Source organism: Lampetra fluviatilis, chromosome 53, assembly GCF_964198595.1.
Source record: "Lampetra fluviatilis chromosome 53, kcLamFluv1.1, whole genome shotgun sequence".
NCBI lineage: Eukaryota > Metazoa > Chordata > Hyperoartia > Petromyzontiformes > Petromyzontidae > Lampetra > Lampetra fluviatilis.
The window spans coordinates 4,015,803-4,030,376 of NC_136327.1; the positions used below are offsets into that span (position 1 = coordinate 4,015,803).

The 14,574-nt window shown below is 45.0% G+C and overlaps 2 protein-coding genes across 5 annotated transcripts in view; both read left to right on the forward strand.

Annotated features, from left to right (window-relative positions):
- Window positions 1-28: 28 nt before the first annotated feature.
- CETN3 (centrin 3) lies at window positions 29-6,053 on the forward strand. Of its 4 annotated transcripts, none has more exons than XM_078879063.1 (5): window positions 29-47; window positions 2,522-2,654; window positions 3,129-3,243; window positions 3,818-4,009; window positions 4,544-6,053. In XM_078879063.1, the coding sequence occupies exons 2-5, from the start codon at window positions 2,532-2,534 to the stop codon at window positions 4,585-4,587; spliced, it is 474 nt and encodes a 157-aa protein (XP_078735189.1). In that variant the 5' UTR covers window positions 29-47; window positions 2,522-2,531; the 3' UTR covers window positions 4,588-6,053. The 4 variants fall into 4 exon arrangements, with proteins under 4 accessions (XP_078735189.1, XP_078735188.1, XP_078735190.1 ...); XM_078879062.1 differs by having other exon boundaries at window positions 41-60; XM_078879064.1 differs by lacking the exons at window positions 29-47; window positions 4,544-6,053 and adding exons at window positions 82-260; window positions 4,115-4,191.
- A 2,432-nt stretch (window positions 6,054-8,485) lies between these two features.
- MAU2 (MAU2 sister chromatid cohesion factor) overlaps window positions 8,486-14,574 on the forward strand; it is a 55,068-nt gene continuing 48,979 nt past the window's right edge. The window contains exons 1-2 of the mRNA XM_078879265.1: window positions 8,486-8,741; window positions 11,485-11,502. Coding sequence (XP_078735391.1) covers window positions 8,493-8,741; window positions 11,485-11,502 — 267 coding nt within the window. The 5' untranslated portion in view covers window positions 8,486-8,492. The remainder of the gene's footprint in view (window positions 8,742-11,484; window positions 11,503-14,574) is intronic.

Consider the following 14,574-nt stretch of genomic DNA (forward strand, 5'->3'; position numbering starts at 1 on the left):
TCCTTGCTACACTTCAACGATTGCAGTTGTTCGAGCAACTGAAGGGGGTGTGGTAGCAGCGTGAGTACAGCCGTTCAATTGTCTTGTGGGAACTTCGCTTGCGTCGTTTTGAGTTTTTACCACTGCGGAGTTTGCGAGTGGCGCGATTCCAATTCACAGATTTCGCGGTGATCAAACGTCGAACGAATACATTTATATTTACACACACACACATATTTGATACATCTGTCGCTCGTGCGTCGGCTTTCCGTGGCGACGAGGTGAGTGGTTCGGCCTGCGGCGGAGCGGTTCCGAGTGGAGGCTCGCGCCGGCGCGGCGTGGGGTAGGAAAGTAGGCGAGGCCGAGGCTTCTCTCGGGCCCTCTCGGTCGTCTTCGCGGGGCGAATGAGCGGGAAACTTTAAGCCTTTAAATTCATTAACGTTGACACTTGGCCGCTTATAAATCTCGCGATGTTGTCACCCCTTTAAACGCTAAAAGCTGAGAATATTAAAGCTGCTTTTATCCGGGCTCCGTGAGCCAAGGACGTGAAGTATTTTTTGCTAAAATTCGCTTAATCGGGCTTTACGAACCTGAAATGTCTCGAGGTTGTATTAATGGTTTTTATTTCCATTTGGATGTTTGTTCAGCTCTTTGTTTCTTGTATGGGAAGGAAACCAAGAGAAGCCCCACACGCATACGTTGGGATAATGCTGGAATATCCGCACAGATGGGTTGATGGACCCATACTCTTAGGTTTTTCGGTAAAGTCACGTAGGTAAAAAATAAATAAAAATAATAGAAATGTGATTTATTATTTTATTTCTATTTTTTATTATTACTTGTTTTTTTACCTACGTGACTTTACCGAAAAACCTAAGAGTATGAATCCTTGCAGTCACGAAAGCTTCAAATCTAGAATTGATGGACCCACTTGCTATGTTGCCACGTGTGCGATTCCAAGCCAAGCAGGTACGGGGCACACATCGGATCACCGTGAGCCACCAACTCTGCTCCAAAGATGTCAATAATTATTGGACTTTTAAGTCGTCCCCAAAATGTTTCCGTCTCGAATAGTATCGTTTCACAGCGATCCATCTAACTCCTGCACGCATGCAGATTTCATTTCTTCATATGCTGAACATCTGTGCAAAAGAGCTTTATTGCTCATCGGATTCCTCCAGTACGAATACATATTGTGATGTCGGTTCCACTCTCCATCACTGCCCATCTTTCCTCCTCGCGACGGCGTTCAAGCCAAGCCCATTGACGGGTTTTCATACGTGAGAACGTCGTGAGAATTGTATTTTATGTTTTATTTTATCTATTTTATTATTTCCCTTCAACGTGACTTTACCGAAAGAACCAAGAAGATGAATCCCTGCAGTCACGAAAGCTTTAAATCGAAACATTTGTCTCTGTTTCTTGCTCATGAAGGGACTCTGTAAGATGAAAGTTGAGATTCATACCGTGTCAACAATCGCACACGGTTTACCACGTATTCTTGTACAGGAGTTTTCAAGTCCATACGACGTGCAGCCGTTTCATTACGGGGCAAAACATTGTTTCTGTTTCTTGATCATGATGGGACTCTGTAGGATGAAAGTTGAGATTCATACCGTGTCAACAAACCCACACGGTTTACCACGTATTCTTGTACAGGAGTTTTCAAGTCCATACGGCGTGCAGCCGTTTCATTACGGGCAAAACATTGTTTGTCTCTGTGTCTTGCTCGTGATGGGACTCTGTAGGATGAAAGTTGAGATTCATACCATGTCAACAACCCACACGGTTTACCACGTATTCTTGTACAGGAGTTTTCAAGTCCATACGACGTGCAGCCGTTTCATTACGGGGCAAAACATTGTTTCTGTTTCTCGATCATGAAGGGACTCTGTAAGATGAAAGTTGAGATTCATACCGTGTCAACAAACGCACACGGTTTACCACGTATTATTGTACAGGAGTTTTCAAGTCCATACGACGTGCAGCCGTTTCATTACGGGCAAAACATTGGTTGTCTCTGTGTCTTGCTCGTGAGGGGACTCGGTAGGATGAAAGTTGAGATTCATACTATGTCAACAACCCACACGGTTTACCACGTATTCTTGTACAGGAGTTTTCAAGTCCATACGACGTGCAGCCGTTTCATTACGGGGCAAAACATTGTTTGTCTCTGTGTCTTGCTCATGATGGGACTCCGTATGATGAAATTTGAGATTCATAAGGGACACGGGGTGACCAATAATGTCAGAATTTGTCTGTAATAATGTAGGGCACTGATAAGGGGTCGATAGCTATGGGGTTTAACAGTCAATATGCACAAACATGGAGAAGTGCATGCCGGGAAATCCATTGAGCGAATAAGATGGAGAACATGAAAGTTATAGGCTTCGTGTAGGTCATTAAAAAAATATATTTTTTACAAATGGAACAAATATAACACCTTGGGAGTCAACGTTGTCATTGGTTGTGTGGAACAACCGAGGACGGTTGTGAAAGTGCGCACCATTGACTGCTGCCTTTTAATTCCTCCGCTTGCTAGGGTCGACGACATGGACAAGGGCAAGAGGAGGAGGCGTCGTGAGATGACGGAGGAGCAGAAGCAGGAGATCCAGGAGGCGTTCGAGTTGTTTGACACCGACAAAGACGGAGCCATTGACTATCACGAGCTCAAGGCAAGCGTGTGGATGCTGCGAAGCCAAACAGCGTGCGTCTCTACAGTGAAGGGATTCTGTCAGTCTTAAGTCGATGGGCCAGTTCCACGAATTAAGAAACCCCACAGAGGCAGAACTAGAAACTTCCCAAGGTTGGGAGGCGCTCGTGATATTTCAAGCCCAGTGGCATCGATGATGCGCTATGCACAACATGACCTTTGACAGAGGTAAAACACTGAACGAATGATTTCTCCATCCTAATCTTATTAGTTATTGGGAATCTCTAAACTCTCCACCGTTTTCATAGTTTGAGTTAAGAGTGGGTAATATTTGTAATATTCGGACAAATCCAAGTGACACATGGGGGGTAAATTAATGTTCTGGAGGGACTTTTCGTTGGCCTTATCTTGTGGTTTTATAGGGGTATTAGATCTCACCACCACCAAGACCAGCATTGTGCTAATGCCTTGATGTTTTTGGTATCTGTCCTTGCAGGTGGCAATCCGAGCTCTGGGCTTCGAGGTGAGCAAGGCGGACGTGATTAAGATCATGAAGGACTACGACAGGGAAGACACGGGAAAGATCAGCTACGATGACTTCTGTGAAGTCAGTGAGTGCCCACCTTTATTTTGTTCAACGACATGCAGAAGCAACCTTACGATACAGTGTCGAAATATAAATCCAGAGCGGCAGTTGAAATCTGATAGTCAAAATGAAAAATAATCCCATTCAGTCCTGACTTCTGGTTTGCAGGACTGAGTGCCGACACTGCAAATTATTAGTGTGTGAGCGTTTTGGTTCATATGCATTCAAATGAGTGCGTGAGTGGGAATGTGAGTAAATGGATGGTTCAGTGAGTGAATGCACGTGTGTTAGTGAGTGTGTGACTACGCGACTGGGTGAGCAAACAGATGAGTAAATTGTTGTGCAAGTGTAAGTACATAGGTGCGTGAGCAAGTGAGTGTGAGTACTGGTCGATTGATGAAGGCGCGGGTGAGTAAATGCTTGAGTGAATTAATTAATCATTGAGTGAGTTGACAAGTGAGCAAGCAGGCGTGTAATTATGCGAGTTGATTAAATGAATGGGTGAGTGAGACATTTAAGTGGACGAGTGAAGCAAGGAAGCAATGAGTGAGCAGGTGGTGTGCACCCGAGTTGAGCACGCGCGTGTGCCGATGCCGCAGTGACGGAGCGCGTGCTGGAGCGCGACCCACTGGACGAGGTGCTCAAGGCGTTCCGACTGTTCGACGAGGGCGATTCGGGCCGCATCGGCGTGCGCGACCTGCGCCGCGTGGCGCGCGAGCTCGGGGAGACCGTCTCCGACGAGGAGCTGCGTGCCATGATCGACGAGTTTGACACGGACGGCGACGGAGAGAGTGAGCGGGCGAGGAGCCTCCCTCCCACAATTATCTCTCGCACGTAGTCGTCAGAACACTTTGCAGTCGGATTTTGATTGTGTTTATTGTTTCATATCTCCACAGACGGCCACACGATGAACTTAACAGTTTCGTCCGCTTAATCTGCCTACTCTCAACAAACGGCCACATTTGGCGAACAATGAGATTGAACCCAGGTCCTTCTTGCTGCGAGGCACAGGCGTTACCAATGGCCACGCTGATGATGCATTGTTGTGGCCAGCAGCCTTGAGCAGACGGCATCATTTAACTTGAGACATAATTACGTGATACTAAACGCATCACTAGATTACATGAACCGGAAGCAAATTAGACAATTACTCTTGTTGAAACCTTTAGTGGCAGTGAGGCATTTAAAATGCTAATGTTCCAAAAGCTCAAAAGGCTTTTCGGCAAAATTAGAATTTTATCCTGTGTTTATTTTCATATGCCGTACAGCGTGTGGCCATACTTTGTGAAAGTAATGTTACGTTTGTTTTCTTCCCTGTTTTGCAGTCAACCAAGAGGAGTTTATTGCAATTATGACTGGAGACTCGTGATTTGAAAACTCGGAATGACAGGTCAACGAGAAGAGACTTTCTTTGTTACTTTTAATATATCATGAAGTTGCTTGAATTTTCCAACTGTGTGTGCCGTTTTGAAATATAGTGTTTGTTCACATCAGATGTTACACCTTGTCACGGATACGTGTGTGTATGTGGAATGTTAGTGCCTCATTTACTGCACCCAACCACAGCGACATGACTTCAATTCCCAGCCATGCACAACATACATCAGTAGCAAGTTATATTTTTAATCAGCCTTGGGCCTCTCAAGTAAACTCGGCCTTAGATAAGTACCTGGTGTGTATAATCGTCACCACTGGGCAGACCTTTGCTGGCAACACCACACTTTTGTGTCATGCTGGCCATTGTCCGTGCTCGCGAACAGCACTTACCCCCTGTCGTCGATTAGGCTAAATGGAAGAGTGTATATAAAATGGGGGACCAGTAGTACAGCGGTTAGCGAGTTGCGTTACGAACCCAGTGACCTGAGTTCAATTCTCACGGCTAACACCAGCGACGATTATATGAACCGATTTTGGGCCACCCCGATGTCAAATCTGCCTTTTGAGTACCTGGTGCGGTGTATAAACATCATCTGTCACTAGGGAGACAAAGGCGGCCGGCCCTGGTGCTGGCCACCCACCCCCTTGTGTGCTGTGCCGGCCTTCCCAGGTGCTCACAGCACTTGCCCCAAAAGTCGATGAAGGCTATGCGGGCGATCTTTGTCTTACGTAGAATATATATAGAATGGACAATTCTCAATATATTTTTTGTTCATGTTTTCACTGCTGCGGTTCCATGTTTGCACCTCACATTGTTAGTGGGTGAATGTTCCCATCTGTAATATCAGGACGCCCAGTGGCAGTGATTGAATTAGGCAGTATCTTTCTGATTAGACTAACGTCGGAAAACGGCCTACAATTGCCTTGAAGCAAATGCACATGTAAATCAGTCACGCATGACATGTGGCGAGATCTGTCCCTGCCATAGGAAAGTGGCATTTACACCACTCGGTACCGCCAACTGGGATAAGCAGGGCCCAGCACTCATTTGTGCACGGCGACAAACTTTGACGTTTTAAATTATAAAAACAAAAGTGTCGAGCCTTTGATAAGAGCTGTAACGAAAATAAGAACTGTTAAGAACATTGCCATTAAATCCACAGGCCATTGTTTATTGCCTCTTGCAAAGATGAGCTGTCAACTTCATTCCATTTGAGTGTTTTTATTCATGTAATTATTCCGCCTCTCGTGGCTTTTTATGGGTTTATTTGTGGCGGTTCGAGCAGCTGGTCGCATTTCGCAGCTGTTTCGCGTGATGTAAGACGCTGAACAGCTTTAATCTAGATGGAGTGTTGTGGCCACGGAGTTCATTTGTCTTTGCGATGTCACTGATGACAGAAATAAATAAATGCATTCAACGTGTGTGCTTATAAAATAAGTAACGGAAATGTGCTTGACCCGACGATCGGAAGCAATTATGAAACTTGTGTATCTCCGTGATTAGGTTGACATGCCATGATGCTCTTGGTACATTGGCTACAAGACTTTTAACCCCCCTTCTCGGAATAATGTTTGGTCTTATTTTATTCATCCCACGCATTCACAATAACTTTCATTGCAAACACCCAGAAAACACTGAGAGCCAGGTCTGGTGGGATCTTGTCTCAGATTTATTTTACAAAAAAATGTTTTAATTGCATACGCTTGCGTTAAAGGGAGATACTGTAGTCGAAGGGTACATCCTTTAAACACGTTTAACAACTTTTTACCTGACGTATTGCCACTTTCAGGCCACTGATCACACCTTGTATGGCTATCCCGGTAATTAGTACGGCTGAAATTACAGTGCTTCATTGTTGAAGTAGAGGTTTGGGTTATGTAAGAAGCACGTTTTTTCTGTTGTTGATTCAGTGACGTGTATTTAACTAGATACTTGAAGGTATGCAGGATTGTGATTTCAGTGTGCGCTGCGCTATGAATCTGTGTAATTCCCAGCCACGGCTTGTAGGTCGCGTGTGAGTTATTTGTGACACGGGCAATCACTAGGGGCCGCTACAGTCAATGCGATGTTAAAAAAACGATTATTGAAGATTACCCCCTGGAAGTGAGCACAGCCAGCAGAGGGCAGTGCTATTACAATGTACGAATTGCACTGCACCTCTACGACGCCCCCTGCCTTTGCCAATCTGCATTGGCCAGCGTGGTGTGGTCTGGCCAAATTACCACCAAGATCTGAACGACGTGGGGCAGCACTCATCCAGCAGTGGATGGTCAACAGGGCTGTACATTCACGTGTCTACCACGCACATGTGCATGAGCACACTACTGCATTACCCAGGTGTTAAAATTCATATCTGATGGGTTAATTTTGACACAAGCAGCTCACTTGAGGCCGTTACACTCCTTCCGTCGTCTGTGAATCTTCCAAAGATTACAGAGAACAGAAAAGCCTCGTACCGTGAATGTGAAGAGGATGAATCTAACGAAAACAGGTGGCGAATTAAAGAGGAGGTGGATCGGCAGGAGCGCAACGAGGAATCCGAATATTTAGACTGGAGGAATCCGAAAAGCTGTGAAGCTCTTTTTGCAAATGTCCAAGTATGGGCGGGTAGAGCAGGAGGTGGACGAAGAGAAGGTGGGACCAGCAGGATGAGTAGGAAGATCAAGAATGTTTGAAAGATAAGTAGGTGGGAGCTCAAGTGGGCCCTTACCTGCTATTGCATACCTGTCAACCCAGGGACATTGATTTCTCAGGCCCATACGGCGTACAGCCGTTTGAATACGGGCAATTTTTTGGTCTATTTGTGTTTCTCCCTTGTGATGAGCGTTGAGATGTATAAGAGACACGGGGTGACCAATAATATCTGAATTGGTATGTAATCAGGTAGGGCACTGGTAATGGGTTGGCATGTATGTTAGTGTGCATCCACATATAAAGCAAGCAGCACCATCAGCTTGCAAAATCACAGCAGCATGATAAGTAGCATCATTGGCACCAATTATCAAAATTATAATCCATAAAGCAGTTTTTCTTTAGTAACAATTGTTGTCTATTTGTGTGTTTACTCCCTTGTGATGGGACTTTGTAGGATGCACGTTGAGATTAATAAGTGACACGAAGTAAGGTCTGAATTGGTCTGCAATAATGTAGGACACTGATAAGGGGTTTACAGGTACTCGTGGTGAGTAGTAGTGGTGAGTAGTAGTGATGAGTGTAGCAGTGGTGAGTGTAGTAGTGAGTACTAGTGGTGAGTGTACTAGTGAGTGTAGTGGTGAGTGTACTAGTGGTGAGTGTACTCGTGGTGAGTGTACTCGTGGTGATTGTCTATTTGTGGTGGTGGTTGTTGGTGGTGGTTGGTGGTGGTTGTTGGTGGTGGTGGTTGTTGGTGGTGGTGGTGGTTGTTGGTGGTTGTTGGTGGTGGTGGTTGTTGTTGCTGGTGGTTGTTGGTGGTGGTGGTTGTTGGTGGTGGTTGGTGGTGGTGGTTGGTGGTGGTGGTTGGTGGTGGTTGTTGGTGGTGGTGGTGGTTGGTGGTTGTTGGTGGTGGTTGGTAGTTGTTGGTGAGACTACACGGAACGGGAGACAAGAACAGAGCAGCTGGTAGCAGCTGGTAGCAGCTAGTATAACGAGGCTGGCTGGAGAGACGAGAAGGTGGACAATGAGCTCGCCAAAGCGTTGGCTAAAGATCCGGAAACTCGTGGCGCCAAAGTGCTTCACGTGAAGCCACCGTCGTTGTTAACCCACCACCCCCCTTAGCAAAGCACCGCACAGATCGACAGGAGCAGAGACACACAGGAGGGAGTTAACAAACGACGCTAGAGGGAGACAGAGAGACGCGAAGACGAAAGGAGGGAAAAGCGACAATTAATGAAATAAAGTCCTTCACCAAAAAGCCTAACATGGCGGCGGTGGTGGCTGCGCCCGTAACGCAGTACAGCGAGGCGTGGTATCTCTCCTTGCTGGGCTTCGCAGAGAACTTCAGGACATCAAGTCCCCCTCGGATCCGTCTCTGTGTCCACTGCCTTCAAGCCATCTTCCACTTCGGACCAGGGGCACGAGTGGAGGCGAGGACTCATTTGCAACTGGGCAGCGTGCTGTACCACCACACCAAGAACGTCGATCTGGCTCGCTCTCACCTCGAGCAGGCGGTGAGGGATTCGTTTCGTTACGTTTCGTTCCCGTGGATTCATTCATTGACTCGTTCGTCAAAGCTGCTTTCGTTCTTGAAGCTGTGTTGTTGGTTGGTTGGTGGTGGTGTGTTGTGTTCGTACTTTGGCGTGTGCGTCATGCGGGTCCGCTAAACGTTGTGGCGGTGTGTGTGTGTCTCTCTTCTTGGCTCCTCTGCACGTTGAATGATTGTGTTAGTATCAACACAGTTGTTGTTGTTGATTGCTGCTGATGATGTTGCTGTTGTTGTTTGGTACTGTTATCGTCACAGGGAGGTGACAGTGTGGTTGGTGGTGATGGTGTCCAGAGTTTTTGGGGCAGAAGGGCCGCTGTAGGGGTAGTGGTACACAAGTACCAACACACGAATACAGGGAAGGTGTTATCAACATTGTGCTACTGTTGTCATCACTACCAGCACAAATATGTTCGTGTTCTGCTGCACTGTGAACCAACATCATCGGTAGCATAGTTTCACTAAACGTTGGTTATCATCTCTGCCAGAAACACTTTCATCGTTTAGTAGCACTTATTACTAGAACCGTGAGCAGCTATCATCATCACTGCCAAGCCCGGCATCTTACCACAGTTACCCCAATCACCAGCACTAACAACCACCACAGCAACAACCACCACAACTATTTACTATACCACCATCAACCCTACCACTATCATCAATCACCACCACAGCGTTATCAACGAAACTACCATCACCACCACAACTACCATCAACATTAGCACCATAACATCACCGGTGTTTCATCGTCACCACACTGCCACCACCACCATCATCATCATAACTATACCACCCTAAGCCCCTACCAATCACTACCATAAACAATAACACCAACAACAACACCAACACCACCTCAACACCCAATACCAATCATCAAACGCCGGGTCTGGTACCACTTAACCCGGCGTTCCTGTTAGACAAGACCGAGGCTTGGTATATTGTACTCGTTGCTGAGGCTGTCCAGGCGATAGAGAGAGAGATACCGAGATAAACAAACAGCAGGGTCAGAGAAAGAGAATGGCGCACAGACACATGGAGATGAGAGGGGGGAGACCGAGCAAGAGGGGCCGGTGACACTGGGTGCCCCTCCCGGGGTGAGATGCACCTTCCCCGGCAGCGCTTCTAGGCAAGACCGAGGCTTGGGAATTCAACATATTATAGTTTATTCCTGCAGTCACGAAAGCTTTACATCAATATTATAGTTTGTAATCTTGTGGTTATTGTCGTAGGTTGCATACTAATGTGGTAGTTTCTCGGTGATGTTGAAAGTGGCGGTGGCAGTAGTATGTGTTGGTTTCTTTGGTGCTAAAAGAGTTTGTGTGTGTCTGTAGTAGTGATGAAAGTGCTTATAGTGGTGTCTGTGTTGTGGTAGTGATAATATAACCAGTCGTGGTAGTACTGTACATGTTTGTGTCTTCATAGTTTCCGTATCATGGTTAGTTTGTGTGGTCGTAGTAGCATCTGTGGTGGTGGTGGTAATATCTGGGACTAGTATTGTAAATGTGTAGCGGTGATAATAATACTACGGTATATGTACAGTTGTATCTGTGGTGGTGGTAGTAATAGTATTTAGTGGTATTTGTGGAGTGGTGGTCACTATGTATATCAATTTAGTACTGCCAGTGTTGATATGATAATCGTCATGGTACTGGTAGCTGTCATGGTACGGGTACTGATGATGTTACTGATGGTAAAGGACGTTCTGGAAGTGTTTATGGTATTTGCTACCGGTGATGGCACTGAAGATATACAGTTAGGGTTAGTGTTGAACCCAGTCTGTGTACAGGCTTGGTCATTGCTGCTGCTGCCGATGTGAGAGAGACCGAGGGAGACCGATTTACCCTGGGTGACTGCCCCTTGTCTGAGAGCCACTTACCCCGGTAGGGCATCTAGGAAATACCGCGGCTCCATTGGGCCTATTTGGTCTTTTTGCGTTAAGAATTTCCCCGTGAATTTTCAAATATTATCAAGTTGCCTGTTAATCTGTGAGTTCTGACACGCGAGGTTGTTGTTCTGTTAGAAGGCATGTTTGTTCTGCTTATTCTTATTATTTTATTTTTGAAAGTGATTGCTATGTGGGAGGTAAACGCACACTGTACTGTGCGTGGTGTTGTGATTAGCATGGTAACGATGTTGGGATGTATTATGCTGTCAGCTTTTAAGTCGCTTTTATTTTCGTTTACGTTGTTTATGCGAGTTAACGTCGTTTTGTGAATGTTACTTGAGCAGCGTTCGTCCAGCATGGTTAATGTCTTGCCGTACATTAGTTGTTGACTAATCTGGCGGCTTATTGCTTAACAGGGGGGGCTCTATTTCCCCTCGCTTAAATCCAGTGCATTGTATTAACTTACTGAACTAACAGTGTATATTGTCAAGGTTTGTGCATGTAAAAAAGCCACAACAATTATTAGCAACGCATGCGTGTGGTGTTCTTGTTGAGGTTGGCCTCAAAGAACCCCAACGTTGAACCAAACTCCTTTCAACTGAACTCAAGAGCACATTGACTGGGTTCCTTGTAAACATACATTTAATACAGTAATGCGATTTAACGATGTAAGAGTTTTGAATGTTGGAGATATTTGTTTAGAAATGTGTAAATGTGATTTCATTTCCTATGTATTTCATGTAATGTTTGCAACCATTAACATCACGCCGATTTGATGTTTTACAATTAATTATTTTGTCCTTGCTATTTTTATTTGTCGTTGCAGTGGCTGCTGTCCCAACAGGTATCCTTTGTTGATATTTTAATAAGTTGCGTTTCTGTCAAAACGGGTAAGCTTTCGCGCCGCGTTTAAATGTGTAGGCCGTATAGGCCAAGGCACCGGCCTAGCCTAGTTTCTTCTACCGGGGAAGGCGTGGGGTCCCTTGAGGGATTTCACTGCGTGCGGGTCTCGTTTCTACGGTGTTTTTTTTTTCAATATATATAAAGTTTGTAATGTTACATTGGCACGGTACAATTTTTGGATTTGTATTACGATAAATCCGCATCTAGTTAAGACGCCTGTGTTACTTGGCGTATTTGTTGCGAGTTGTATCGATATGTGAAACAAGCAATAAGCTTCCTTGTAGGGTATTCGGCATTGGAACACGGTGCCATGCACTGCCAGTTTATGAACGTACTGTATTACATAAGTATAGACCAGTTTAAAAGTTATAATTTTAAGACGTAAAGACAGGGGGGTACTTTTCGTGGTGGAAATTCCACTCGTGACGGGCAGTTTTATCTAAAGCAAACCATTGTTGAATTGGCATTGGAATGTGATGTATATGCTGCATTGCACGGTGAGGTTGTGGGTGGTGTTCAGATTACCGGTGAGAATAGCGAGTGACTTCTTTGCCAGTGTTTGTTTTCATTTGAAATAGTACGCATGCTAGTGTATTCCAAATGTGACGTGTGTGTACAGTGTTTTTTTACACGCACGGTTATAAGGACTCATTCTTGTAACAAGGAAGTAACACGTTGAAGTTTTAGATTTAAAAAAAAACTGTTTTAAAAGAGAACACGCAATTGGGTTTACTTCCAGTTTTTAAATCGCAAACATTGCTCGGTGGAGTTAATATTTCGGTTCATAGCTTACAGATGAACACGGAGATACTTTTTAGTTTCGCCAGAGGCAGCTGAGCCTGTGTAATGGGAAAATAAATACTACCTACTTTGCAAGGAGTCATTTTCTTGACTGTCCTTTGAAAGACTGACCACGGTCACAGCGATGTGGAATTTCCAACACTGGGCAGCCATTTGAGGCGAGTGCCACTCGATACCTCTATGAGCAGGTATAGTTAATTTATTTGAGATTGGTTGGGCATAAGACATTGATGCTATTGCAAACAAATGTTTATAAACAACGCAACTAGGCAGGTAAGCGGGCCTATTGAGTCCTCAAATTGCAAGCCATTTCCCCGTTTGTTCATTTAATCTTATCTTACGTAGGAGACGTGTGACGTTTGTGTGTGTGCGTATCGCCGTAGATTCAGCTTAAATGTGTGAAGAACATTTCACGATGTTGAACAAGCTTGAATTGATTACAGACCGTTTTACATAAAAATACTGCATACTGTATATAAGGAAACAACTTGGCACATGACCTAACACGCACGGAAGTTGACCTCTGAAGCATGCAGGGACATTTACGTTAACCACAGCAATGTCATCGTCGTACATGGGATTTTAAAGACCCCTTGTTCCCACAGAGACATTGATGAGATGGCTCTGAAGCCAGGCGGGTAGCTGTACCACACTGGGAAAGTTGTTGTAGTCGGATCCCATCGCTTCTGCACAAACGAGATTTTGCGTGGCGACACGGGGGCGTGTCCTGCTAAGTATTAAGCCAGTCAAGCATGCAGTTGGAAATAGTTTCTGCATTTTTTTGCAAAGCATGCTTGCCATCCACTGAGCCGCTTGCTTTTCCTTTACGCTAAATAAATGAATGCCACTCATTTATCAAGGAAAGCCTCATCGAGTCTCAGGGCCCTTTTTTAATGATGGTGCTGAATTAGGATGTTTGTCCCAGCTCCTTTTCAAAGTGGGAAGAAACCGGACTACTTGAAGAACACATACACAGACCGGTTAATGGTCCCAGTTTATGTACTGCCATTTCCAAGCCACCTCGCAGGACAGACTTGCAGCACACAATGACCTCAATTTGACCCACCAGTGCGCCGTAGCACAGCTGTGTGCCTTCACACTACGTTCAACTATAAGCAAGTTGCATTCGGATTTATTGAATGTCTGAATTGTATAGAAATAGTCTTAAACTATTGGTGCTACCTGGACGTTTCAAAGTGTTATGAATTGCACGGTACAATTTGGGATGTGATGGAGGGCATGGGTGAGGGAGGCGATCTCAGCTGTAGCTGGGGTATGAAAATAATGGATTCGGGAGATTTTGCACAGATTTAGGTATGAGATCGTACATAGTTGAGATATTTTGGAAGACATCGAGAGCTTGATCAATGACAGCTCAAAGCATTCACATTCTCTTTGCCAGTGTGATGTCAGAGTTTAGGAGTGCTGTAAAACTGATTTTCCACATGACAGTTTCTGACTTTGGGTCAGATAACTTGGCAAGGGAAAATAAAGCACAAAGCTATGGATTATTAATGTGCAGCCTTTTTAAAATATTGCTGTTTTGGCAAGATATGGCTGGTACAGCAAGTGGGTTCATATCTCGTCAGCCAATTTTTTGAGTGTTAACACCTCCAAACGCTTGACCTTTCTTCAGATGCTTTTTTTACTCTTTAGGAAAAAGAGGATGGCAATATTTACATCACGAGCACTGCCCATGCATTTGCTCGGGATCCACGCTCGTGGTGGTGGGTGGGATGGAGGTTGATGTTGCCACCGTGCCCCCACTCCCGTGCCTTGCGTAACTATTTGGCTGTAAGCGTGATGGCATCGTCAAGGAGTAGCTCAGCCTCGTAGGGTGACTTCATCATAGAAGCCATAGACATTGTTTCAGGTAACATAACGTCATGTGGAACCAAACTTCCCAACAGTGCTTCCAATGAAATACGAGTCCTCTTCCGGAAGATTTTTGCTCCCATTGGCTTGCATTGGACGTTGTATTTAAAAAATTTGGTAGCAGAACGTTAATTTGGAAAGGTGACAATTTTGTACGTATGTCCAAGTTAAACACATTTTTGATTAATGTTTATTTTCGTACGGCCAACAGTGTGCGAGATACAGAGCGTAATGGACAGACACTTGCGCATTATATGTATTTAATTCAGAAAAGTTATTGGGTTTTGGCAGGACATGTTGCTAGAATTGATGTCTTGCGGTCGAAACTAACAAGTGG